At 43.3% G+C, this 26,952-nt stretch overlaps 1 protein-coding gene across 2 annotated transcripts; it reads right to left on the bottom strand.

The window, feature by feature from the left end:
* Positions 1-485: 485 nt before the first annotated feature.
* NDP (norrin cystine knot growth factor NDP) lies at positions 486-26,797 on the bottom strand. Of its 2 annotated transcripts, XM_074814512.1 has the most exons (4): positions 26,751-26,797; positions 25,746-25,887; positions 13,975-14,321; positions 486-5,843 (listed from the first exon to the last, which is right to left on the bottom strand). In XM_074814512.1, exons 3-4 carry the CDS (start codon positions 14,146-14,148, stop codon positions 5,616-5,618), a joined length of 402 nt encoding a protein of 133 aa, XP_074670613.1. In that variant the 5' UTR covers positions 14,149-14,321; positions 25,746-25,887; positions 26,751-26,797; the 3' UTR covers positions 486-5,615. The 2 variants fall into 2 exon arrangements, with proteins under 2 accessions (XP_074670613.1, XP_074670614.1); XM_074814513.1 differs by lacking the exons at positions 25,746-25,887; positions 26,751-26,797 and adding an exon at positions 24,672-24,966.
* Between the last annotated feature and the right edge of the window lie 155 nt (positions 26,798-26,952).

Below are 26,952 nucleotides of genomic sequence, written 5' to 3'. Positions count from 1 at the left end.
ATATATGTAGATTACTTGGGAATGTGATTAACTGGTTTTAGTGTTTCATTTCCATGGGATGTGCTGTTGATTAGCATCCAAAGGAAGTATTAATTCTGACTCAGACAAATGATAGATGGCCTTTTGCCTTTTCGTACATGTTTTTGATTCCTAGACCACTCCCAAATGGTCTATTAAAAAAACAAAACAAAACAAAACAAAACCAAAAAAAAAACCCAAAAGGGCAAACCAAAACATTTTGAAATATGCATTCTTGGTGCAGGCCAAACAAGATTACTTATTCTCATTAGTGAACTCTGATCTTTTGTATCTTGATGTACATAAAGCGCCTTCCTCATATCGTAGAACCACAAAGAACCATTTTCAGTGCATTAGCCTGCTTACTAACATAGTTTGCAGACTAGTGATTACCTGTCCTCTCTCTTTTGAACCGTAAATGAAGATTGTGACCCCTTGCTTGTGAAATAAAAGGGATAGACTCACTATTTGGGTTTCCAGCCAGTTTATTTGTGTATGTGCAACACAGCAAATTTAGCTGGGCTGCTACTTTGCAACTCAGCCTGCTGCACTTTTGTAAGAGTATCTGTATCAATACCTGTTAGCTACAATGCAACCTATCTAGAAGGCTGTCAGTCACTTTTACCCTGTATATAATCTTGTTTTCTTTTTCTGAAGCACTTGTATTTTAAACAACTACAGAGTCAAAGAAAGTAAGACACACCTTCCCCCATCACCCCTTACACTGACCTTTTCAATGGCATTTGGATTTTTCAAAAATACTTATGGCCCAAGTCAGAGGAAAAATTCCTTTCTAAGCAGAACTGTATTTCCTAGAGGGTTTAATCCTGTTACAGACACTGTCTTTAAACATGTAGGACTAGGCACTGAAAAACCACTCACCCACAAAAGGGAGCTCAGAGGTATCTCTTGTCTCACATCAGGTCCTAAAAACTGAAGTTAGACACACAGCAGCAGAGCACTGGATTACTCCTATGAGACAGTAACATCTCTTCTTTTATCTCTCACAACTTTCACAAAAATATTCTGGCTGCAAGCTACACAGTCCTGCTGGAGCTTCAGGGCTTTATGTTAGATTTGCAAGGACTTGGTGAACAGGTCTCAACTAAGGCTCATGTGAAGGCCCAGCACAGACTTTGGTGTACCATGGATGTCAGCAAACTTTGCCTGTCTGTTATTGCCATGAGCACTGTGACAGTATCTTACAAAAGCCATCATAAAGGCCACCAGCAGAGCGCCAGGCTCGGGATCTCTTATCTGGTAGAAGTTCTCCAAGCTCAGAGAGCAAGGTGAGGTAAAAGGAAAGTCAGTGAGGACGTCTCCAAGAAAGTAGTGAGTTCTTCTGTTTAATGATTCATACAAAGCTTGAACCAGCAAACTGGTTTTGTATCTATGCAGTTGTAAGCACTTAACGGACCCACTGAAGCTGGGAGCAGAATAATTAAAATTTGCTAGCTCATGGGCTCTTTTATTTTGGCAAATCACAGATTATTTCTGATAGGCACAAAACGCAGTGACATTATAAGGCTTTTCTTACAAGCAAAGGGTACCAGCAAAGATCTAGTGTTTCCCTCTGGTCTCCATGAGTACAGTCAATCCAGCTGAATCATAACACCACAACTGCTGGGATGGGTGGCTTTCAAAAGCAACCAAGCTGGACTCAGAAACTTAATCAAAAGAAAAGAGGGCATAGGGTGGTGACAGTGGAAAGTCTTTATCACATCTCGTCTTGAACAAACCGCAGGATGATCACAGCTGAACCAGCCTTTCTGTGAGGTAAGACGATGCCTGAAGGGTGGGTTGCAATGAGAGGAAAAAAGGACAAATCCTTCTCATTTGAGCCCCAGTCAGAGAATGCTTTAGCAAAGAGAAAGCCCCACAACATTATTTGGACAACTAGACTTTGGCCTCCCTGTTGTTCAATTTAAGAAGCACTTACATAGTAGTCTGACTTGAAAAACGGAGCTTAGATATCCAGAGTGGTGCCAGGGTAAGAAATCAGGAAGCCATTTCATCTCTAAGTACTATTTAGACTCTTTCTCACGATGACCCATATCCTGTAGTTTTTACCTGAAACCTCATTTTCTTTTGCTTCAATACACCTCCTGAATTTTAACATGGGTAGCACTTGTGTGCTTCCTTCAGCACTTAGCTGCCTAAAATACTAATAAAAAGTATCAAAATATGGATTTATAACTGACTTTGGAGCATTTGGTTTTGAAGAATAGCTCCTCCTTTTCTTAAATATTAATATGAGATTGCCTGACAAAGCCAAAAGGAGAATTTGAAAGTTTGATTCATTGTTTAATATCCAGTTCTAGCTATTTACAAGTATGTTTTGTCTTGTCATTCATAATTTCTGTTATATTCCTTCCATGTGTTTATCTGACTCAACAGTTAAATTAGATAATGTTGAATTCACCTCAACATTTATGTCTGCCAACAGCCTTTGCGGTCACAAGGCGATGATTTCATTAGAGGAACCAAGAAGAAGTGGAAGGAATGTGGGGTGTGAGAGTGGGAAAAAAAGCTTTTGTTGAAACATTCTTCTGTGAAACCGATTTGAGCAATTATAGCTCTGGCACTGTGATAGCGAGGGGATGTGGGAATAAATACCAGCCAAGCACTTCTCTCACTATAAATATTCTCTTTTTTTCTAAAATCGGCTCAGGCATGGTCTCTGCTCAAACCCCTCCTCTCTCCTTACCAGAGGACCGCGCTTGAGGCCAGGCTGCTCTGCCACATCCTGTCCAGCCAGCAAAGCCACCTGCAGCCATGCAGGAGCACCGCAAATCATCACCTGAATTTCGAGTCACAGCCCTCTGGCATCCCATTTTGCACCAGCAAAGGAGGCCAGTGGCAGCACGACCCGGGGGGAGGTGATGCTGAATATAGCAGTTACCCTTCAAACATTCCCCATTCCTTAGATAACTGCATAGCATTGTTTGTGTGCAGCAGTCTCTATGCCCGCGCTTAGAGGTCATGCATATTTTGCAGTATAGTTATTTGGTTATCAAAGGTATAGCTGATGTTTCGGGTAAGGATTGGAATTTTCTATATATATATAATTAACAGTAGGGGGTGGTGCTTTTTTGGATAATGGGATTTTTAGATGCTGGAAGTTGAAAGAGAGTGGAAAAGGGAGGTACATATGATCTTTCGTATAGTCTGGTGATAATGCCTGGCTCATGCTCCCTTCGCTCACCCTTTGATGTTCAGACCATGCATCAGATGTGAAAAGAATGACTGACAGTGCTGAAACAATGCATGGTGTCTAATGAGCTCACTGGGGCTCATCACACCCAGCTTTGACATTTTAATCTGAGCCCCTCAGCTTCTAACAGTTTGATTCACCTTTTTGTTTGCCCACAGCTCTGTGTTGTTGAAAACTGGCCATCTTCAAGTCATTTCCAGAAGACAGAGACAGTCCTTCCCATGTTATCACAAACCTCTCTAACTGGTGTCTGAGGGTGTACCTGTCCCCCATCGCTTTCCACTACTGACTGCCATCCTGCTCCAGAATTTGGCTTGCAAGGCCAGTATCTGTCACCTGACTGCCTTCACATCCCATACATATTCACCATGAGGAGGCAGTGGCAAAGGATTTTGGCTTTGCCCAAGCAGCCACAGTAACTCATGTTTAGAACACAAGATGACTGCTCTCCCTGGCAGACCTTGGGTATCCCCTGCAATGTCAGTGTCCATCCTGGAGCTGCTGCATATGGCATTTGCTGCAGACAGACTGGATGACTCTGCACAGATGGACCAAACACTGGGCTTGGAGAGGACTTCCCCTCCTTACCATGGGGCCTTGCCAGGCATTACTGTGCAGGGGAGCCGCTCCAGCCTGTCCCAGAGAATAACTGTGGGACTACACACGCGTGTGCTACTGAAGTGTAGCAAGTGCACTGACTCTGAATCCTCACACAGCAAAAATGCTCTCAACATCTTCATGACTTCTATCAAAAAATTGGCTTAGCTGGGTTTATGTGAACATCACAGACATATTGCTGACTGACTGGATATACTGCCATTTAAGGAGAACTGTAATATGAGATAGGAACTGTTATGTTGTTTCCTTGCAGTCACAAGAGACTATGACTGAACCTTCCTAAAACCTCATGTTAATGGGGGAGGGATGGAATTTCTCTGGAAATACCAAATACCATTCCAAAACTTGGCATCCTTTGCTATTTTGAGATCCTTTCACCCACTGCAATTCATTCAGCTCCTTGAGGCATTTCTTTTTGCAATGGTCCTACAGGGGAAAGCAGCTCCTGGCCTCACTTGCTTCTTACAGAGAAGCGCTGGCTACCCCTGTTCTGCAGGGCCCTGCAGCTCTGATGCCCTGGTTGTGAAACAACTTCACCTACATGTGAGGTCTGGGCTTGCGCCAACCCCACCACAGCCTCCTGCATCCTTGTGTGTGCACAAAGGGCTCATGGGCCTATGGACCAGCCAAGAGCTGAGTCATTCCCCAAGCCACTGCCAAGTGGGATGGTGAGTCAACCAGGACCCCAGGTAGCAGATCATTAGGTAAATCAAAACACAGCCTTTGTGGTCAAGTGGAGAACATGCAGACTCAGACTCTGCCTTAAACTTCATATGGACATATTAGTGTGATTCCCCTGTGTTTGGGATTTCTGTCTTTAAAAGGCAAAATGGTACTCACTGAATGGCCTAAGAGCTGTAGATGAAAATCAGTCCTAGGTTATTATTTTGTCATTGTTTTGGTGGCTCTGGCTCTGTATACCAACAGGTCTAACCAAGTTAAGAAAAGACTCCATTTAGTATGTGTCATTTTAATCTCTGATTAGTTTTTAGCATTTGAATAATGGCTTTTGTGACAGATGTGATGTGTCACATTTCCAGGCTTTTAGAGGGGAACAATGAGTCTCGTGACCTTTCACTTCTCAAGAGTCATTCAGCCACTGAACTCTGATGCCGCATGCTGCAAAGAATCATTTCAGCCAGTTAGGGCTGGGTAATCCCAGCACGACATTTCATATCCAGTTCACTTTTCAATGATTTATTTGTAATTTCTGCTAAACCACAGTTAAAGTTATCCTAGCTTGGCTGCTAGATCAGTAACAGATAACCTTTGCCAACAACACAGTTTGTTTTGAAGGCCAATATAATTAAGAGACTGAGAATAAATTGATAGGTTAAGAGATGGTATGTGGGAACTGATGCCCATCCTTTGTCTGAACACCAACTTCCAGAGCGCAGTGCTGTCATCCGGCTGACCTTCCTCTCTTTTCCCCTGCTGCCCTTGGCCTAAAGTAAAAGCACCTCTGTAGTCAGAGCTGAGCCTGAAAAAGAAGAAACTCACAAAAATATCCTTTCAGAAAAAAAGAAAGACTTCTTAAAAACAAGTCCTCATGCTTTCGCCTTTGTCACAGCCCACACTTCGGTACCAGCACCATCCAGGGCCCCAGGATATTTTACACTTTAGCTCTCAGATCCAATCCAGCCTGGTTAGTCCTGTCCTCGCTGCAATCGTGCACTGGGAGCGTCAGCCTCACCTTGGATTAATTCTTGTGAGCCTTCCCCAACAGCAGCATCCCAGTCCCCTCTCTGCTGCAGCAGGTATGCCTCTAGGAGTTGCACTCCTCGCAGTGGCAGGAGAGGATGTAGCGGTAGGTGGCAGTGAGCCGCATGCCCCCCGAACATCGCAATCGCATGGCCTTCAGCTTGGAGGTCTGGGGCCGGCAGCAGTGGCAGGTGGAGCGGAAAGGCTGCTTCAGGACGGTGCTGAAAGAAACCATCGGCTCCGAGCGCGATGTCTGGCTGCAGCGCCCTTCACAACGAGCCAGCAGCACCATCTGTGAAGCAAAAGAGATGGGTTAGGAAACGTGTCCCCATGGCTGTCAGCACGCAACTAACAATGGCAGATGGGTACCTCTTTCCAGTCTGGCTGGTCTTTCTTCACTTACTGCATCTGCCCACCTTGGCGAGGACACTGAGCCCCACACAGTGTATTGCCCCTGAACTGTGTCTGAGAAGCGGAGGAGGTAACATGAGCAGGAGGAAAAGCAAGGCTCCACCTGGCGTCCCCGGTACCAACACCAATAAGGACTACGGGGACTGGTTTTCTGAAAGCTGACCTCAGAGCTCCAAACAATCACAGCTAGCCCTGCTTTCCAGGCACAGTGACTTCAACTGTGACTTGCTAACCCCAGATTTGTGGCAGCTAAACTCTTAAATCATAAGCCAGACTGATATTTCAGTTGGATATTTTCCAGTGTTTTGAGTATATATACTAGTGATCAGCAGAACTGGTCCTCAGAGCCCATGAATCTCTCAAATGCTTAGATATATAAACATATGAAGTAGAAATATAAAGAAAATACTCAGTTTATTGCTTCTAAAGAAGTAAGCTTCTAGCTCCCTCCTTTTACAAAGATCATCTTCAATATGTATTTGAAATTATATGTGTGTGTATATATATAATTGCATCAGTTGTATCTGTATAAAACACAAGGCAGTGAAAATGTAAACAAGATGAACACATTGCCAAACATGAGGATTCACTAGTGAGATTTTCCAAAAGCAGTGAAGGCTCCATGGTTCTTCTCCTGAGTTCACTGACTGAGCTGTGACCAGAACAAGGTAACTTGCACAACAGGAGGCACTAAAGAAGGAAAGCCCATGGGGAGTCACCTACTCCCCTTCCCAACAACCTCTTGTTGAGCAGAGGAGATGGATAGAGTCTCCTAAGCTCTGTATAAAACATGGAAAGGATCTTCTAAAGCTCGGGGAATTATGTGGTTAGAAAAAGCTGTTGCCACCTAGATAACAGGTAAGTCATAGAATCATAGAAAGGTTTGGATTAGAAGGAACCTTAAAGATCATCTAGTCCTAACCCCCCTGCCATGGGCAGGGACACCTTCCACTACACCAGGTTGCACAAAGCCCCGTCCAACCTGGCCTTGAACAATTCCAGGGAGGGGGCAGCCACAGCTTCTCTGGGCAACCTGTTCTAGTGTCTCACCACCCTCACAGTAAAGAACTTCTTCCTTATATGTAATCTAAATCTACCCTCTTTCAGTTTAAAACCGTTACCTCTCGTCCTATCACTACACTCCCTGCTAAAGAGTCCCTCCTCATCTTTCCTGTAGGCCCCCTTTAAGTACTGGAAGGCCGCTATCAGTTCTCCCTAGAGCCTTCTCTTTTCCAGGCTGAACCACCCCAACTCTCTCAGTCTGTCCTCACAGGGGAGGTGCTCCAGCCCCCTGATCATCTTCGTGGCCTCCTCTGGACCCACTCAAGCAGGTCCATGTCTTTCTTATGTTGGGGGCCCCAGAGCTGGACAGAGCACTGCAGGTGGGGTCTCACGAGAGCAGAGTAGAGGGGGAGAATCACGTCCCTCGACCTGCTGGCCACACTTCTCTTGATGCAGCCCAGGATATGGTTGACTTTCTGGGCTGCGAGCGCACATTGCTGGCTCATGGTCAGTTTTCCATCCACTAATATCCCCAAGTCTTTCTCCACAGGGCTGCTCTCAATCTGCTCATCTCCCAGCCTGTATTTGTGCTTGGGATTGTCCCAACACATGTGCAGGACCTTGCACTTGGCCTTGTTGAACTCCATGAGGTTCACACAGGCCCACCTCTCAAGCTTGTCAAGGTCCCTCTGGATGGCACATCCCTTCCCTCCAGTGTGTTGACTGCACCACACAGCTTGGTGTCACTGGCAAACTTGCTGAGGGTGCACTCAGTCCCACTGTCCATGTTACCAGCAAAGATGTTAAACAGTGCCAGTCCCAATACCAAACCCTGAGGAACACCACTTGTCACTGCTCTCCAGCTGGACACCGAGCTGTTGACTGAAACTCTTTGAGAGGGGACAAATGTTGAACAAGTTTCAACAAACTCTTATACCTTCATGGGGAATGAAATATTAAGTCTATATCAGCTAATTCTTCTTAACCAACACAGATTTAAAAAATAATTTATTGTATCATCCAAACAAGGTCAAAATGTGACAGAGGTGAGCAATTAGGCAGTAAAACAGTTGTAAGTATATCCTATAACCAAGGAATAAACTTACATTTTAACCATGCTGCACATAGCTCATGTTTCTTCCAGAAATCTAAAAGGATAACTACAGATGTGACAGCAAATATTTTATGTTAAACATTTTTGAGCTTCTTTCACTACACATGCTCAACTGGCTGCAAATCTCCAAGTCTTACAAGCAGGTTTAATTTTCTCTTTAGTCAGAGTCATGAGGAAAGCTAAGAGAGAAAGAGAGAGAGAATATTCCTGGTATCAAGTAGGAAATACCAGCACTGTCTGTGTCCACGGGAAAGGTGCTGATTATCCATTGTACAGTGCTTAAAAATTACTCTTCCAAGAGTACTTGAATGCTAAGTGACTTGCTTGGAAATGTATTAATATATTAACAACTACACTTCCAGTCAACACAGAGATCACAAGGAAGGTGTCTTCATGAGCTGATTATCTGGGGTTGGTACCATCTTGTTTCTTGGTTTAATTAAGAGATGGTTTCTTGTTGCTCTCTAACAAATTTGCCATCCTTCATGATTTGTAGCATAAATTTATGGTCCCCTTCCTGTGATGCTGCAGTCAGTAGTGAAGGAAATTTCAGTGTATTGTTGAGCCACACTCTGGCTTTAGACGAATCAGCTATGTCAAGCTCCTTAATAACAGTGTCTTCAGTGTATATGAGAACAGAGAAAGGGACAATAATTACAGTGCTAGCACCCCATTACTGTCAGATAAAGATCCACTTTTTCCCCCTTGGTAAACAAAACTCACTTCCCATAATGACAGGCAGGCAGCTGGTGAAGAGCTATACGGGTATCTAATCCTGCCTGTATTGCAAAGGAAAGACACAAGATTGGGACATTTAAAACAGTTAGTTCCCTTCTCAGCATCTTGACAGCTCTCGTTATGTCTCCCACTTTGACCAGTTCACCAGACTGTGTGCAGTCTCTGTTACAGGCTATTCCCAAGCGTTTGGTCAGAGGAGGGGGAAGAGCAATCCAGTGGCAGCTGGCAACCACTTGAAAGTTGCAAAGATGGTGGAGCCAAACTGTCCTCAGGAGTGCCAAAGGGGGATGTGCAACGGCCACAGGTTGCTTTTTGGGAGGTTCAGAGAACCTCCAGAGTCCCTTCCAACCAACATTTCTATGATTCTGTGATTTCAGCCCAGATATGACAGCACGTGTTTCTGTATGGTGGAGGTAATTTCTAACGGTTCATGCTTCTGGAGCTGGAAGAGTTAGTCACTTCTGGTACTGTTATCTAAGGACTTTTTATGGCACACATCTGCTCCTGTATCTGCAGATACTTTCAGGAATGCCAGAAAAAAACCACAGACCCTCAGGGATCAGGATTAAGGGCTACAGAAGGGTTGCAGCAGCGTAATTACAGGGTAGAATTATCTGATGTGTCGATATCTGTGTCTCAATACATTTCTTACAAACAGCAAGCTTTCTAATGCAAAACCAGTCAATATTTCTTCAATGTGCAACTGCATTTATAAGTGCTTAGCAAGCCTTGTCTTTAAAAACATGTTTTAGTCCATCGAGACTCTAATTTTAATCTCAAATTTTGTTGGCTACTTAGTTTTTCATAAGAGTATGGTCAGTATTTGTACCACGTAAAAGTACACAGTGTTGGTTTTATGCCCTGGATGACAGTGTAAATTTTTACAAATGGCACAGGACCATGGGTATCAAATCAAACTTGCAGGATAAAAAATTTTCAGATTTCCCATTTTGATAGCTTTCTAAACTTCTGGGCCAACCTGAAGTCCTCAGCAAAATTTAACCTCCTCCACTTCATAAATCCAGAACAGCACCAGTGGATTTTGGCAGGTGTGCAAATGAGCTGGAAATAGCATGTACTTTAAAAGCTTTGCTTTGCCATTTAATCAATTGCACCAGCTGCTTACTGCATTGTATACTATAGCGCAATAGAGATTATCGCCTAAATAATTAGTAATGCTATGATGGCATAGCACAGTAATACAGTGGGTGTATATATAGTAAAAACGTGTGGGTATTTTATAACCTGATATGCATGCCTCTTGGCTCCCCTCGTCCCCCACACATGTGAACTTGTGCGTGTCACCTTGCAATGCTGGATCCGGAAGCACAGCGTGCTACAACGTGGGAACCACAGGGTTCTCACATATATGAGCAGCTAGGGAAGAATAAGTTTTCTTACTTAAAATCAGCAGTGTCATAGGTATCTGGAAGGCCATGAAAGAGAGCAACCTGAATCTGAGGCAATGTTTGACTCGGAATATTCAAGCCATATTCAGAAATTCAGAAGTTGTGAACTGGTTTGTTATTAATGGTGTTTATAGTCCTCTTTTCCGCACTTTTCAGCAACAAGCTGAGGCCCAAAAGCAGGTGGACTGAGATGCACGAGAACAGACTTTCACACAGTATCCGTGGCCTGGCTGCAAGCAGGCATTACTGAAAATCTCCTGAGCTATCTCATGAGTAAATGTCTTCAAACATTTGATAAGTTTTTCTTCATCTGGTCCATGTCTCTCTGGGCTGGATTCTTTCATGCAAGGCTGTCAGTGGTAGCACAGTTCTGGCACATCTGGAGGAAGCACTTGTGACAGCCAATTCTGTAATTTAGGAGGTTCTGGTTGCAGTGGCAAGGCAATCCAGCACATTGATGAAGACCAGTGGGTCTCTGTCACAGAGGTCAGGGAGAATCCAATATGGTCAAGAAAGGAAATACCTCATGAGCTGATAGAAACATTTCCTTGAAGTCAAAGGAAAACACTGTTTTTCAGGAACCTTTCTCCATCCCCCTTTTTTTTTTTTTTTTTGCCTTTTTTATACATTCATTTACTATAATGGACTATATTTCTGAAGGTTTTGGAAACCTGTTTTCAACATCTGCCTGAGGTCACAAGCAAGACGGATTTCAATGATTAAGTTACATCAGGTGGATGTTTCCAAATGTAACAAAATTACTTCCCATGTGGGTACAATTGGCAGCCTCCACAGAGAAGCATGGTGGACATAATCCTTTTTTAACCAAGACAGACAGCAAACATAATATGTCTTGCAATTTCTGAAGCCATTTTTAACTTCTGTAATTCTATGCTGCACTAAAAGGGAAAACATACAGAGTGAAAAAGGATGGCTCAGTGGAACCAATACATCGCGCCAAAAAAGGGCAAAGTCTCTGCTTGACATCAATTGTCAGTCCAAGCTTCATAATGGAAATTCAGTGGAAACAAGAATTAACAATTAACACAGCTACTCCTGCAGAACCTTCCTTTTTTTGACTTGTTTATATTTTATCACAAAATATATATAGGAACAGACATTGCATTTAATTTTCATTAGCAAGTCTAATATTGGTCTATGTTTATATGCCAGATCCAGAACAGAAGCCATATGTCTACCAGGATGATTCAGATCCCTGAAACCTTAAAAAAAACCCAACTTGATTTAACAAGCAGAGAAAAGTTTTCTAGGAAATGTCAAAATTATTTCGCTTTGAATGGAAACTGTTTTCATTCTCCACTTCATGACAAAGTCCATACAACTTGCAGTATTGTTAAACAACTGTTCTTGAAACCGTTGTGGAATTTAGGAAGCCAAGAGATGTGATATTTTCAAACATGATTTCCATTAAAGGCTTGATTTAAAAAAAGTCACTGACATTTTTGCAGTCAGAGTTACAAATGTTTATGTCAACAGCTTTTTTCTCAGAGCTCAGTTTTGAAATAATATGGTTTTCATTACAATGCATTCTGTCTTCTCATTTCCATCAGTTCCAGTCCTAAAGGCCTGATTACTTTTCTCTGTCATTAGGGATGCTAAGAAATGTAGTTGTTGATGGGTTTCCTTCCTTCCTTCCTTCCTTCCTTCCTTCCTTCCTTCCTTCCTTCCTTCCTTCCTTCCTTCCTTCCTTCCTTCCTTCCTTCCTTCCTTCCTTCCTTCCTTCCTTCCTTCCTTCCTTCCTTCCTTCCTTCCTTCCTTCCTTCCTTCCTTCCCTCCCCATCCTTCATGCTCCAGGATGGATTTGGACCTGTTGTGTTTATCCTCTTACTTCTGAGGCAGTGTGCCTAGGTCAGTTATACTCTGTATTTCTCACTGCCCTAGGGAAGCTGCCACTTGTTACTCATTTGCTCTTCTGGCTGTAGAGGGGCAGAGGGGGAATCTTGCTCAAAGCTGGAGACCAAAGGGCCTCTGGGGGCTACTACCATCTTGCCTATGTTACATACCACAACTCCTCCTGCTCTCTGGCAGAGCAGGGAGCCAAAAGTGAGGGCCAGCTGGGTGGAGCATCGCCCTCCTGGACCAAACCATCACTGTAGCTATGGCTTCTCACGTCTATTAGGTGATCTAAAGTGCCTTAGGAGGGGAGGACTGCTAGCACACACATACCAGTAAGTAAAATCCACCCAGACCACCCACATACCTACACTTTTCACCTTTGCCTCTCACTGGAGTCAACTGCAGTAAAAGCAATATTGCACAAACAGATGCATCTCTACAGTTCTGTATGTTAATGCTGGATGTTTCCCAGATGGTAAGAAGATCTAGTCTAGGCTAAAAACAAGCCAAAAGATCTCTCCTGAATCACAAGTAATGCATGATTTTACTGTTTGAACTCAGAATCAGTAGGGCACAAGTCTCTGATCTCCCACTGCTGTGGATCAGGCATGGTTATGCAAAGCCAGGCAGACAGCATTGCAGAGACACCGCTGTAAGGCAGTCCAGAGTGGCGCTTTCCCCTGTGCCCCATTTCAAGGCCATAAGCCCCTCTCTGGCAAGCAGGCACAGAGCAAGCCCCATGGAAGGTGCACAGCCAGGGCAGCAGCCATCCTGGTGCACAGGGGGAGCACAGAGCACCAAGCAGGTCTTATTTTCTGTTGATGTGTCTCTCTATGCTTTATTTTAAATTTTGTGGCCTGCTACTACCTGTGGTATTACTTCACCCCCACGCTGATCACAGGAAGCAAATTACTCGTTCTGCACACAAAGGCGTCCAAGCGTCTCTGCAGTCAGCTCTGCATCCAGCTGAACTGTGTGGATCCTCTCTCCTCAGTAATGCTTCCAGGATCACTTCTGATGGGGTTTGCCATCAGGCAACACTGCAGACAGCCCTCTTGTCCTAAACACCATCATGTACCCATTTCCCATTGCTCTCTTGCCCAATGCACGGCTGGCAAAAGCATTGGTGCTGGCAGTTGTTCCCTTTTGTTAATCCAGGGATATGGGTGCATAAGGCAAAGCCACTTTCTGTGGGACAGAGGGGTGGTCCAGGCGGAGACTGTACAACTGAATACACACTGGGTTAACTCAGCCGGAATGAATTAGGACAAGACGAAAGAGACCAGCAAAGATTTTCCCATTGTTTCTCACCATTCTTTTTCTCCATGCAATGAAATAAATGGCTGTAGGCTACATGCGCAGGCTATGCTAAACCATTTTGACACAAAATTTTTCAGACTTGAAATCTCCAATGAAAGACAATCTTGTATTTCCTTCTGCTCCTAAGCCCTACAGTAAACATCCAATTGTCATTCTGCATGAAAACAAAGGCCTTGAAACTAAATGGGGAAAAAGAATTAGCAATGTTTTTCACATTCTTTTTTCATTACTATTTTACAGATTTATTCTTTATCTCAGTACTTCACCCTGAAAGTTCTATGTTTACATACTCGACTAAAGACTCCCTTGAAGGAGTGGGTGACTAGGATGATCTAAACTTCCAAACTAGCCCATCTTCTTGGCACTGGTGGTTGAGACCCCAACATACTCCAACAATCTTACCATTTACTGCATGTTAGCTTTACCATCATGGTGTGTTGCTCCTTTTGAAAAGAAGAGAATCAAGAGCCTTTCTCTCCAATCCCAGTTCTGATGTACACACCCAAAATGGCTCATTTTAACAACTCTGACGATGCAGCACCCTGCTGTGAGTGGGTGAGGGAAGTCCTTACCTTTGAGCTACACTTGTAGAGGGGATGGCTGATGGAGTCAACGTAGTGATGCCTCATACAGCGGCTGGGGTCGGAGTCAATCATGAAGGAACTGTCTGTTTTACTGTCCGCGTCTCCCATCATTGCTAGGAGCGAGAGCATGGAAATTGAAGCCGCAAGTACATGATTTCCCATTGTCGAGGGACTTCTCGCTGATAACAGCAGAGGGAGGTAGAGTATTAAAAAACCTCCAAATACTGGCAGCCAGTTCCTTTCCAGGATGGTGAAAAGTCTGGTTTAAGTCTCTTAGCTGTCATTCTTCTTCTCGAGTTGGAGTTTGCTGAGATTGTAATCCGTCAAAGAATCTCCTGCGTAGTTGGAATAAAAACAACATAAATCACAACCCTAACCAAAAAGACCTCTGGAGAAAAACAGACATAAATAATATTAAGGTACACAGGATTTTTGCTAGCCAAAATATACACTCTGAGTGAGCATCATTCCCACAGTAGGTAGAGTTATATAACATTAGGAAGAAGATGTCAAGGCCTTGTTACTTTAAGCATGGCTCTATCATTTTACTGGGGAGAACCTTTCAACTTTTAACATCACAAGTGGTGCAATGCCAATCTTTTTCACTTGGTGATGTCCTTAATGGTTTTCCCCTCAAAACTGGTGATTCGTAACACATCAGAGATTTCTGCAAATTGAAAGGACTGTGTATCCACTCAAAGTGTCAAAGTGGGGTAAAGCTAGGCTGCCTTCTGCATTACAGATGGGAATTTCTGTCCTATGTAGCACATGGAAAGGCTGGAGACAAACTGACCCCTGGCTCTAGGAGCTGCATGTCGGTTTCCTGCAGCTGCTGTGCTGCAGGGACAAGGATGGGCGCACCCAGGATGGAGGGATGCTGAGGGTCCAAGCCCAGACATGAGCAAAGCAGTTCCCCAGGAAGCTTGCTGAGCACTGACTTACACTACAGGGACGACTACCCAGATCTTTGGCTGCCCTCCTGAGTGCCAAACTCACACACACACGAGTAGGCATGCTTACTCATGAGGCTGCACTTGCTCAGTGTCAGTCTCTTCCCCATTAATTAAAGAACAGCATCTGAAAAATACATTATATTTCATAATATTCAAGTACATCTTAGCTATCAATTGGGAAAAAATTATATGCAGGTGGAGTCATGTGGATATCCACCCAGGCATCTAGATTTCTGGTGCATGTTGGAGACCAGGAGATCCCCCAAATTACAGGCGTAGGACAGCCCCTGAAACACTGCCCGGAGTGCTGTGCCAGCAGGGAAAGGAGGGCATCTCCCTCAGCTGCTTCATCACAGCCCCTTGATTCTTCCCACAAAGCCCGTTGTCTCAAATAGGTGATTTAATTTTGCTTTTACTGCAAATAGCTATAGCTTGAAAGAGCTGTGAATCATCCATCTAAACACAACCTGATGAAGCAAAGGATAGTCATAAGTAAAGTTAAAAGTGCAAGGACTTTCTAAAGCAACTTATGATAAAACAGTTCCCTGGTCACATAGAAATGCTCCCCCAGAGCCTCTTGCCTATTTAAAGAGCTGATGTGTGCCTTTAATGTTTTATACAAGCCTCTTTCAAAACTGTTTTCTGGTTTGCTGGCAGTACTCTAAACCAACTGATACTCATCTCCCAAACAGCCTGAAATTACAAGGCCTCCCCACCAGAGTGCTTGATGATTTGTGTGTTGCTTTATCCCTTGCTCAAACACTTTTGTGAGAGGAGTACATAACAGTGAGAAACACTTCCAGAGTTCATCCAAGCTGGGAGTCGGGACTTGTCGGGCTGAAGTGACATACAAAGTCTCATGCTGGGAAGAAATGTAATTAGGGATGCTCTGTGTATTAAACATGTTTTAAAGCTCGGTTTGAGTTCCAAACTATTGTCTATGTGCCTAAGGAGGAAAGGAAAAATGATATGACTGTAGATTTAACAGACAATTTTTTTTCCCAGAGCCTGACCTATGACCTTGTATATTTTCCTCAAGCAAATGTTTTTCAGTGGATGTGGCTTTAAAAAAATACTGTGTCTTTGCAGTATAAAGAGCTTAAACAACACTAAACACTTAGGATCTTGGATACATTTATGCACAGTCTCATTCATGTCAATAAATATCCCTCCAAACATTTTAGCAGGGTAAGAGAGAAATCTCTCCGTCAAGGGAGCTGGGACAGGCTCCTTCCCAGAACTGAACTGTACTACTCGGGTTCATGCAGATGATGCCCAAGGATTAGCTAACAGGAGGGGTGATGTGCTTATTTATTTTTTTTTTTTATATTTAACCTTTTACCTACATTCCTATTCTTCTTTATAAAGATGCTGACCAGAACACGCTGTTTGGCAAGGTCTCTCTCCAACATAGTTAATCAGTATTACACACCCAGTAATTCCCTCTCTGTCCAAAAATTTACTTGATATTAGATGGTTTCATGTCATGTAATATTACATCCAGGGATCCCCACTTCCCACTCTCTCTGTCCCACTGTTAATTCTGTGCTTCTATATCTTTCTATGTTTTTGATCAGTATGATTTAATACAGTGAGAGAAATTTGAAATCCTGGCTCAGTTTTCAAAGGCTTATCTCTCTAGTTTTCTTCAGGAAATAATTGGATGACATAGAGTCTGCCTCATGAAAACACTCTGAGAAAGCTGGAAAGAAGCAGGGAAAAAAGTGTGAGAAAAAGAAGACGTCTGTACCTTGTTCAGGATAAGCGCAGCACAATACAAAAAGTATTAACACTCACAATCTTTTAAAATTGCCCTGATACTTCCCTGGCAAAGAAATGTAATGGGATTTGGTAACAAAACTTTGAAAGAAGAAAAAAGCACTGTTATCACATATTCGTTAGTAAAAAGAGAGACCACAGATGTAAATGCAACCCATCTTTTGTGAAAAAACTGTGTAGAGTTGTTGATAGACATGCTGGCAAAATGAGTGTGTAGGTAGTGGAAGCAGGACTGCAAACAACACTGGGCTACTTGCACATGCCAGTATCTCCTGATATACTTATGTGACATATACACATACACAAGTATATGCCATATATAATTGAGATATATGGAAAAAAAGTCTCACACGGACATTGAAGCATATAGAAGTTAGTGTGTAGATTTTTGATTGTGTAAAGAAAGTCTAAATATTTTCTCTCAGGTACCTCACCGTGGTGAAGTATGCTGACATGACATTTTCCATTTCCTGCTCATTGCATTCCTGTGCAATGGCATTTCACTTTAACTTTTTTTTTTAAAAAAAAAAAAAAAAAGATTATATTCCTTTTGAAATGCTGTCTGAAATTATTAAATCCTAGACAGTACATAATATCAGGAGTGACATATGTAGCTTCCAGTCTATCCTTCTGTCCAAAGCCAGAAGCAAGTATACCTGCAATCATTAATCATTATAGCTGTACTTATGATGACATTTTGTTCCATTTGGAAAATACACTTTTTTAAATCAAAATCAACAACTTCACATATAATTTTTTTGGTTTATTTAAGCTGTTTTTTCCTCAGTTTTTTTTCGTGTGAAAAACTGTGGTAAACAGCTCATCTGCCAAGCTAACAAAAAGGAAGTTAAAATGCTCTCTCTTTACAGCATCCTGTAAAGAAAAAGATGCAAAGGTGACTTCATATTCTCAGGCTGAAAATTTGCTACAAAAATATTTGACCTAACAATGGATGAGAATCACTACTTCCCATTTTTTCAGAATTCACTGATATGGGCGTTACATGTTGTTAGCAACAGGCTTATAGTGCCTTTTCCATATAACTAGTTTTCAGGAATTCATAGAGACCTAACATGCTAAAAGCTGTTACAGCTGCTACCTAAAACAGCTACAGCTGTTACCTAAAAACTGCGGGAAAAATAGAAGACATCCCAAAAAAAGACATGATGAACATACAATGCAAGACTGTATTGCACATGGACATAGCATCAGTTAGGGTTATTTTTCCAAATTTATGTTGTTATTAACTACTTTTTGAATGCTGAAATAAAGATTTCTTATCACAGTCCTAATATCATGTAGAGAGTGGTGAAGGTTAAGATTTTGTTTTGCTTTAAGGACAAGAAAATTCCATCATCTGGAATTATTTAGCCAGTCACTTTGTGAGAACGTAAACAGAAATTCCCTTTTTGCTATGTATCTTGGAAAAAATAAAGAGCTGAGCAATTCTCCAAAGGTCTATTGGATCTGCACCACTTTTACCCTGGAAGGTAGGAAAGGAGCAATGGAAAAGCTCATTCATGGTGTACTTCTACTTAGCTGTTCCCCACTTCTGAGCCTCCTGAATTAGGTATGCACGTATGTTCAGCTTGGCCTTTGTTTGCTGTGCATTTTTCATGTTTGAGACTCTTGCTTGAAGATGAGGGTACAATACAAGTCATTCAATGCCTTTTATGTTTCAGAGGCCGCCAAAATCCCATTGGAGCAGCAGTGTATATATAACTAAGCCTGGCCTTGCATGCAGTGCATATTTAGTAAACACAATTACTTGGATCCTACCATGTGGTTCCCTCATTCTGAATTTGTTATGTAAACAGAAGAGTTGCAAGTCTACTTAGTTTCTCCAAACTCCAGCCCTAAAAAAGTGTCACTAACCATATATGTGTGTGTATGTGTCATTCGCCACTGCTGTTCTGACAAAAAAGCCACAAAGATCTTTATGAGACCAAAATGGATTTCTCAAGAACTTTATCCAACCTGGAAAAGTTTAGGCCAGAAAGATGAGGATTTGGGGGTTTTGCGCTCCAAGATCTGGACTGGAGTGGAAAAGAACGTGTTAGGCAAACTACACCGTCAGGTTACACCAGGATTTGTTTTGCAGGGTTAACTTCCACTGCCACGAGAAAAGCCATGAAAGGGGTTGAGGATGGGAAGGAAAGGAGGAGCAATCTGTGCTGGAGACAACCTCCAGTCCCCCATTCCTGGGCACGGGGTAGTGCTACGGTGTCCCCACTGTGGCCACCTGGCCACAGCGCTAGCACGGCCCACAGCAATCCGCCACCGAGATCTCTGAATAACGAATCTGTGTTTTCAGAGAATTGGGGTACCGTTGTTTCTGCTCCTGCAATGAGTTGCCAAGGCCTCAGCTGAGCAGTCAGCTGGGAGTCCCTGTGTACAGAGCTGCCCCATGCTCAACCACAGCTCCCAGATGACAGTGGCAGCCGGACTGCCCTTTGGCTAGGACTACCCTTGTGAAGGGGTACCCCTCTCCTGAAGCCATGCATTGTTCTGCATGTCCGCAGCTCAAGTCTTGCTCCAAGGCCACATGTCTGCTGGGACGTTAAACCCCGCCATGTGGCATGGTCTGTTCCCAGACCTCCTCCAGCCTCCACAACACTCAGATGGCTTCCAGCCCACACATCTGCCTGCACCATGCCTGGGAATCACTTGGGAAGCACTGTGTGCTGTGGAGTGACTGTCTGGCCAATTTAAGAGAACAGTTTGTCTAGTAGGAGAGACAACCTAAGATGCTGTGCCTGATCGTGCTTAATGTTGAATCAACTCAGAAGCTTTATCAGCTCCAGTGCGTGTTTTACTCTGTAAATACATGTAATCATCTTCTCATCTAGTTATTTTACTGTGGCCATTTCTGTTCCAGCAGTGAAGTAGCTGGCCTCCTATATATGCTCCTCACTCCACTCTGCAGACACCTTTCAAAACACCTGACAAAGTCACCAAGCAGCCATGTGGCATCCGGGAAGCAGCAGGTGAACACAAGGAACTTGAGTTGTTTGTGAAATGCCTCTGTGCAGCATTTGAACAGGTTTCTTCCCCTCCCGAGACAAGGCAAATACCAAACTAAATATTTTGAGTAAGATTCTTACAGGTCTAAATAAGTGAAATGCTTCCCCGAGGCCTCATTGTGTCAAATGAGCGTTTGCCCTGCTGACATCCAGCTGTGCTGAAGCTTGTCCCCTTTGACACCAAAGGGAATGTTCTCACCCATCCTATGGGAGCTCCATCCACCCATTACACAGCAGGATGCAGGTCAGCATGCGCCTGTGAAGAGGCTACATGAATAACATGCACTCCTGGCCAGAGCTGGCGGCAGCTGGTGGGCAAGAGAAGGGAAGGAGAAAAGCAGTAGAAAGGAAACCAGGCTCAAATGAAGGGACTTAAGCCTCTTCATCTGGGTGTCCACAGGAGGGAAGCACATCTTCTGGTCCTCCTGAGGCTGTACTGTCCTACCGCCTGCCAGCCAGCAACTGCAGAGCATTGTCCCATAAAAACCAAGAAGATAAAATGGACACTACCTCTGAGCAGTCAGAAATGTCAAACACACTGATGGTAGTTGAAACTCCTGCACATCATTTTCTGCTGTGAGGCTTCACTAAGTCTTTTAATATTTCAGTAGATGAGTGCCTGACTGTAAGCAGAATGAAAAAATAGGAAGACCATGGCATTCAAAGCATAAGAAACAACATAGTAATTGCAGCAAATATAGTGGAAGAACGCACTGCTGCAAGCACCCCTGGAAGCATCAGCATGCATGGGATGAGCATGCATGGGACTGGCCCCCCGGCTTCGATGGGGTGGCTCGTGTAAGGCCCCTCTAAGTGTTCACGCAGTGGGAACCTGGTGCATGAGGTGGAACAAATTAAGCTGAACAGCACTTGAGCTGACTGTGCTTGCCTCTTCTTTTGAAGTTTCCAAGAATACTTCCAGTCCTTCAGGTAGTTAGGAGAGAGGGAGCTGACAGCACCTCTCAACCTGCTAGGCGGTTGAAATAACAAACTCTAGTGGGTACTGCAAGTTGGTGCCCTGCCAGCAGACAGGCACAGGCCAACATGGAGAAAAGGTTTTTAATACACTCACAAAGAATAACTACTGGTGGACAAAAGAGTGCTTGTATTTCCTGCTTCCAGAAAACTTTAAATAGATTGATTAGGGGCATGTATGGGATCTCTCTCTAATGAGCTAGTAGAGCCATTTAATGGCGAGGTGATGCCAGCCTTGGATTCTTCCTTTATTTTTGTGTCTCACTGAATATCAGAGTAGTCATGGTCTTGAGTCTGGGACAGGAATTGAAAAGACTACAGTTTTCCACTTGCTCATCCAGAGGGTGCCAGATGGGATCACTCCTCAATGAAGCACCAGGCTCAGAGCTGAGCTGTCTAAGTAAGGCTGCCCATTCCTCTCAGGAGGCAAACCAGCAAGGGTGGCTGCTGGATAAAGTGCAAGTATTCCTAGCCAAGCATTAGCTGTAGGATTTGCTTCAGTAATTACCTCTACTTTAGTTTTATGACCCAACATGAGGCAAAATTACTTTTGGCCAAATTACAAGTTGCTGAGAGGTCTAGGGCATTCGGGCATGTGTCCTCTACCTGTTGGAGTGTGTTACAAGAAGATGGGCTGGTTTTGTTCTCTGTCTTTTACATATTTTCCAGAGAACTCAAAGGACCGTAGTTATCAATAGATGCAGGAGTAGGAATGGGTTTCTTATTCTTTAATACTAAGCAAGGACATCCTTGCCACTGGGACCATCAGAGATTGCTATGCATGCTGGAGGGTAGCACATGATTGAAGGGGATGTTCTCTCTTTTCTGACCCCAGGGGCAAAATCCTCTCTTCTTTTATACACAGGCAAAATTCAGACCACCATCCATATACCTTGGCCTCTGATAATCAGGGAACCTAAATATTTGGCTCATGGTAACAATTTTATGTCTTCTAACAAGGGGAACAGGGTCCCACTCTCTTTGAGCCGTGCTGCTATGACAGTAATGCGATTGTCACTGCCATGGTATGCTTAACCTTTGCCAAACCAGAGCTGAGGCATTAACTCAGATCCTCAACTCACATGTCTTAAAGGGCAACATAACCTGTGCTGCCTCCACACTGCCAGACTGACACAGTTTGCAGCTCAGTAATAATAAGCATGTAAATGTGACAAGCGTAAGCCGTAACAATGATTGATGCAAATAGAAAAATAACAAAGAGAAGCTGAAAAATAGTGATGTGGTGGAATTCTGAGGATCAGTATCTCCATGGCACCAGCAGCCCGATACCCTGACACCAGAAGAAAGGCTACGCTCGTCTTTGGTAGAAAGGATCTCCATGCCACACCACAAAATTCCAGCAAACAGGACAAGGACTGATGGTGTCTGGAAGTGGTAGTGCCACTGCTACCCGGATAATAGTCTGAATTAGATTATGTGAAAAAAGAAGGAATATATAGACGGCCAGCTGCTCTAAGGCTTACTACAACCTTGCTTTTATTGTTCTGCTAAGTTAGAGGTGGGGCATCAGAGGGATTCCTAACATACCACTACTGAGAAATTTTAATATGTTCCACGCTGACACATATAAAAAGGAAATAACAGCTGATCATAGTCAGCAGAGACTGCAGCATCTCTTCATATGCATGCACAGAAGCATGGGTAAAGTGGGGTGCTCTTGGCCAGGAAGACTCAGGCACCCGAGCTAACCTAACCCAAATAAACTTTTTTCTGTCATTGAGCTGAGTTTCAGCAAAAGGGCTGTCAAGCGGGAAGCAAGACAGCAGAAAAAAGGTGATCTGGGCATGGCTACTCACCCCATCCTCCTGACATACCAGGACGTGGAGAAGGGCAGGGGAGCTGAGAGGCTGCACATTTAACACTGATGAAAAGAAACACATGTTTACACAACCGGCAATGATCCGGTGGAACAAGATATCACAGAGGGCAAAAGTTTAGCTGGGCTGAGCAAAAGGACCTGTTATGTATGGGAGGGTTACTGTCACAAGGGTTTTATTTTTAAAGAGTTTTTGGAAGGGTTATAAACTCTCAGGACTCTGAGAGTTCAGTGGATGGGGTTAGGGAAAAATCCTTCACCACAGCAAGTTACCCTGTGGCTGCCTGCCACGGGGTCTCTATGTCTTTCTTTGATGTGGCCGCTTCCAGCCACGCTCAAGAGGTGGATTGCTCAAATAACAGGGTACTGTGGTACTGTCTCATGTAGCAAAACTTTACTAAAAGTCATAAAGTATCTCCTCATACTCAGCAAGACATTAGAGGCCGAAGAATTTGTAGTATTTGTAATTCAACTATCTAATATTTATATTGTAATTACAATGGTAGTATTTGGAGGAAAAAAAAAAAAAAAAGGTGCTTTTTTTTCTTCTTTCAGTTAAACAAATAATCCACCAGACTTGTTGCAAAAACAAATGTCTCAGTGGCTTCATGCAAGCTTTGCACCATAGATAGCCAACTCCCTTCAAGGTCCAAGAACAACCTTGAGCACTTCCTAGTGCATGTGAGAGCAGACAAGCCAGGAAAGGGACACAGTCAGCCCCAGGGAGAATGGGAAATGAAGGGGACTCTCGAGAACTCTCTGTCAAATGAGTCACCAAAGGAATCAAATCTAGCCCCCAAGGAGGTGGCTTGCTTCCCTCCCACTTGGGCAAAAGAGATTGCAATCCTGGCAACTCAAGCAAGCAAGAACATACAGATGCTATCACAAGCCTCGATGGCACATGAGGGACTGTTGTGGTGGAGCAGATGGCTTTTGCGGAGATCAGCCATGAATAGGTAGCTACCTGTGGTATTGCTACTGCAAACTGTACACAACACTGTCTGTAATAAGTATCCTGCTCTGCACGGGGAATCATCAGCATACATGCATCTGCTCAAAACCAGGAGCTGCACAAACCCAGGAAGCCTACATGGGACACCTTCAGGTAGAGATCTGAGCTTGTAACTGAGCCCCTAATTATACCTCTTCATTAAATTAAATTTAATTTAATTTTGTAAGCTTGAAGCAGCTATTCCTTCCACATTTGCTTTTAACTGAAAAATCTTAAAGCATCTTCCCATAATACCAGTATTACAAATACGATTTCATTATTCCAGCAAGAGCATGTCAGTGTATATATAAGTCACATTGGGAACCCTTGATTCAAGCCAGTAAGTAATTACTCACCAAATAGTTCTATTCAGGTTGACGGAATTATTCATGTGTATAACTGCTTACCAATATGAGCAAGGTCCCATAACCCACACAAAAGTAATTCATCATTAGTAATTCAAAAGAAAAGAAAACAAAATTAGACATCCTAAAATGCATATGTTCTTTTGAGGAGGGACAAATAACAGCACTGTGATTATTATATCTGCATTTATTGACCCCACCTAGTAGAAGCTGTGTTGCTTCTATTAGAAAATAGCTTTGCAGTAAGGAACTGATTTGAAGTGAATTTGTCCCCACTGCTGATTTTAAATAATCATTTGCCTGTCCTTTTCCAACATGCAGAGTTCTCACCTTTCAGCCACTGGGACAGTTACAAAGCTTTAGGAACTGTTAATAACATTCAGCATATAGAAAACATTTTTTTCATCTTCAAAGAGCTGCAGAAACCTTAACAAGTTACTTGTTGTGCCATATGTCCCAGGCAGAAACAAATAAGATGTGTTATGGGGAGGCTATGGGAGAAATTTAAATGAACTTGAGGGGTAGGATAAGAAATCTGCCTGACAGTCCCACAAGAGTCAGTCCACACACACCGTCTTGCAAATTCAGATTTACCACAAGGAAATTACCCCCAACACACACTCTGTGTGAGCCTGCTTTACTGACACTACAGCAGTCAGCTAACGCAGTACTGAGATCGGTCTTCACATGGTTCATCTTTGTTACTCTGGTTTTTGCTACTGGACCCATTCATTTGAACTTTTATAGGATGAATTCACTCACCTGAATCCCAGGAGGGAGACGGGGCTTTATTCATCAGCCAGGCTCTCTCAGGGCAGTGTCCGTTCCCGCACCTCACAGTTGCACTACACTGACACTTTATCACTGGGCTCATAACAGTGAAACTCTTCTTTTGTCCCAAAGACGCAGAGAACAGTTATGCTTGTGCCTCTGACGCTGATACACAGCAAAATGATCTGCCAGCAAACGAGGAGAGCCTCCCTCTCTCCTTCAGCAGGCAGTCTGGGGTCCTGCAGCATCCTCCCGTGTCAGCTACCGACCGCACAGCCATGCTGCATTGCATGTCGCACTGGTGGGGTCGGCTACCTACTAAATATACCCCTCGGCGTTACAGTAAAGGCAAACACCGTGGCTTTCCTCATAGGTTTCAGCCAATCAAGAGTGTATATTAAATCTGTCCTAACCCATACCCAGTGCTGTCCAGTCCATAGTAAATCTTCCCAGAAGTTTGGATAAATAATAATGTGCAAATTAAGAGTGCTCCTGCGAAGCATGACACACAAAGCTAGAAATAAATATTGCCTGTTGTTTCAAATTATTCTAAGCACTCTGGCAGATGACTGGCAAGAGAACAGCATGCATAAGTAGTGATAAAAGTAAACAGTCCAGCTTTAAACTAGCAGGCTTGCCTGTGTTCATAAAGCCCTATTGTAATGGGACAAAGAGGGTGCTGGCGATACCAGCATTCTCTCGATGAATTCAGGGCAGAGTCCAGCACGTCCATTAACTCCAAAGCCATGCAGCTAGGACCAACGCAGAGCTGCAGACATGAGCCCGACATGCTCACAAGAATAGATGTTTAACCAAGTTGCTCAGAAGCACACTGGGCTACCTGTTTGACTGCATACAGGCACCCTTCAGGCAGGAGATATAGTTAAAGATACAAGGATAAGAAGGAGGCACAGGTACTAGAGCTGTGTCGATTCCACATCAACACATTTTAATTTAAAAAATGGTACAAGGAGAACATGTGTTTGTCAGATAAAGAGATTAAACACTCAGTTTAAGTCCATGTAATACTCAAAATCTGGAGGAATCTTTTATTTGTGTGCTTACCTTTGGAAAATTCACTGCTCCTTCCTCTCCTCAAACTCTTCGGAGAGCTAAAAAGAGGTCCTGTTACTTCCAAATGCTTTTGTTCTTCTGTCCCTCTGTCACATGGCTTGCCTTTTATATTTGCAACACACAAAAGTTAGGGCTGTTGTTTAAGAGAGAGAGGGAGAGGGAGAGGGAGAGAGAGGGAATGTCAAATGGAAAAGTGCCATTGCAGTCATATATCAATCAGGGCAGCGGCAGCAGCAGCTCACTGGCAAATGGGAATTCCACAGAAATGTGAAGCTCTTGTTATCTGAGAAATCACAAAACACCACCAGCCAAGCTCCCCTCTGCAGGGACTTCTTATTATTGGCAAGCCAGGAAATAGAAGGAAATGTAGGCGCTTTTTTTGTTGTTATTGTTTCGGATCTGGAGATATGTACACTGTGGCATATGTAAACCAGTGGAATATAAATCCTGAATCAAATTCCTTCCTAAACAAATGCACTGTGTGCAAGATAAAGCAAACCACTGAGAGGCAAGGTAACAGAGCTAAGTGAAGAATCTGAAAGTAACAATTCAAAAAAATCTGATATCTGCACTTGGAAAATATCCATAGAAAAACTACCTTTTCCCTGGATTACTCATTAATCTCCTTTTTTCTGACAGGTTTTTCTTAGATTTTTTTTTTTAATTGTGATTGATCTCAGATATCCTTAATTCAAGCTGTGCTGCTTCACTACAATTGGTCACCTAAATCATCTGACATTCCCTGGCTCTCCAGTTGGGTAAGCAGGCAATAATTTTCTCTATAAATACTTGTCTGCAAATCTGCAATTCCGATGCTTCAGATAACCTGCCTTGAAATTCTGAAGTTTCTTTCAATCAAACTCAGAAGTTTCTTCACAAAAGCATTATCTTTTTGCTTTACCCACCTTGCTCTAAAGAACACCAAGTTTGAAAACACTTATCCTTCAAACCTTTTATATAAATATTGTGCTTTTATGCAAAAAAAAATATAATTACCTGAGGCGCTGAAGACAGACTCCATCCACTGGAAAACCCCACTTACAACAAGCACATCACAGCTCTGGATGCACCAAACCCTCTCCTCCGCTTCCACAGAGGAGCATGTTTCACTTCCCTTTGGAGTGCCCCCTAGTCATCCTGCAGCATTACGGGAAGTACGGACCTTAGCTGGTTAATTAAAAAATAGGCGACATAGCTG

The sequence above is a fragment of the Strix aluco genome, chromosome 2, assembly GCF_031877795.1.
Source record: "Strix aluco isolate bStrAlu1 chromosome 2, bStrAlu1.hap1, whole genome shotgun sequence".
Taxonomy (NCBI): Eukaryota; Metazoa; Chordata; class Aves; order Strigiformes; family Strigidae; genus Strix; species Strix aluco.
The sequence above is the reverse complement of the archived record's forward strand: the minus strand, read 5'-3'. Positions and strand labels throughout refer to the sequence as shown.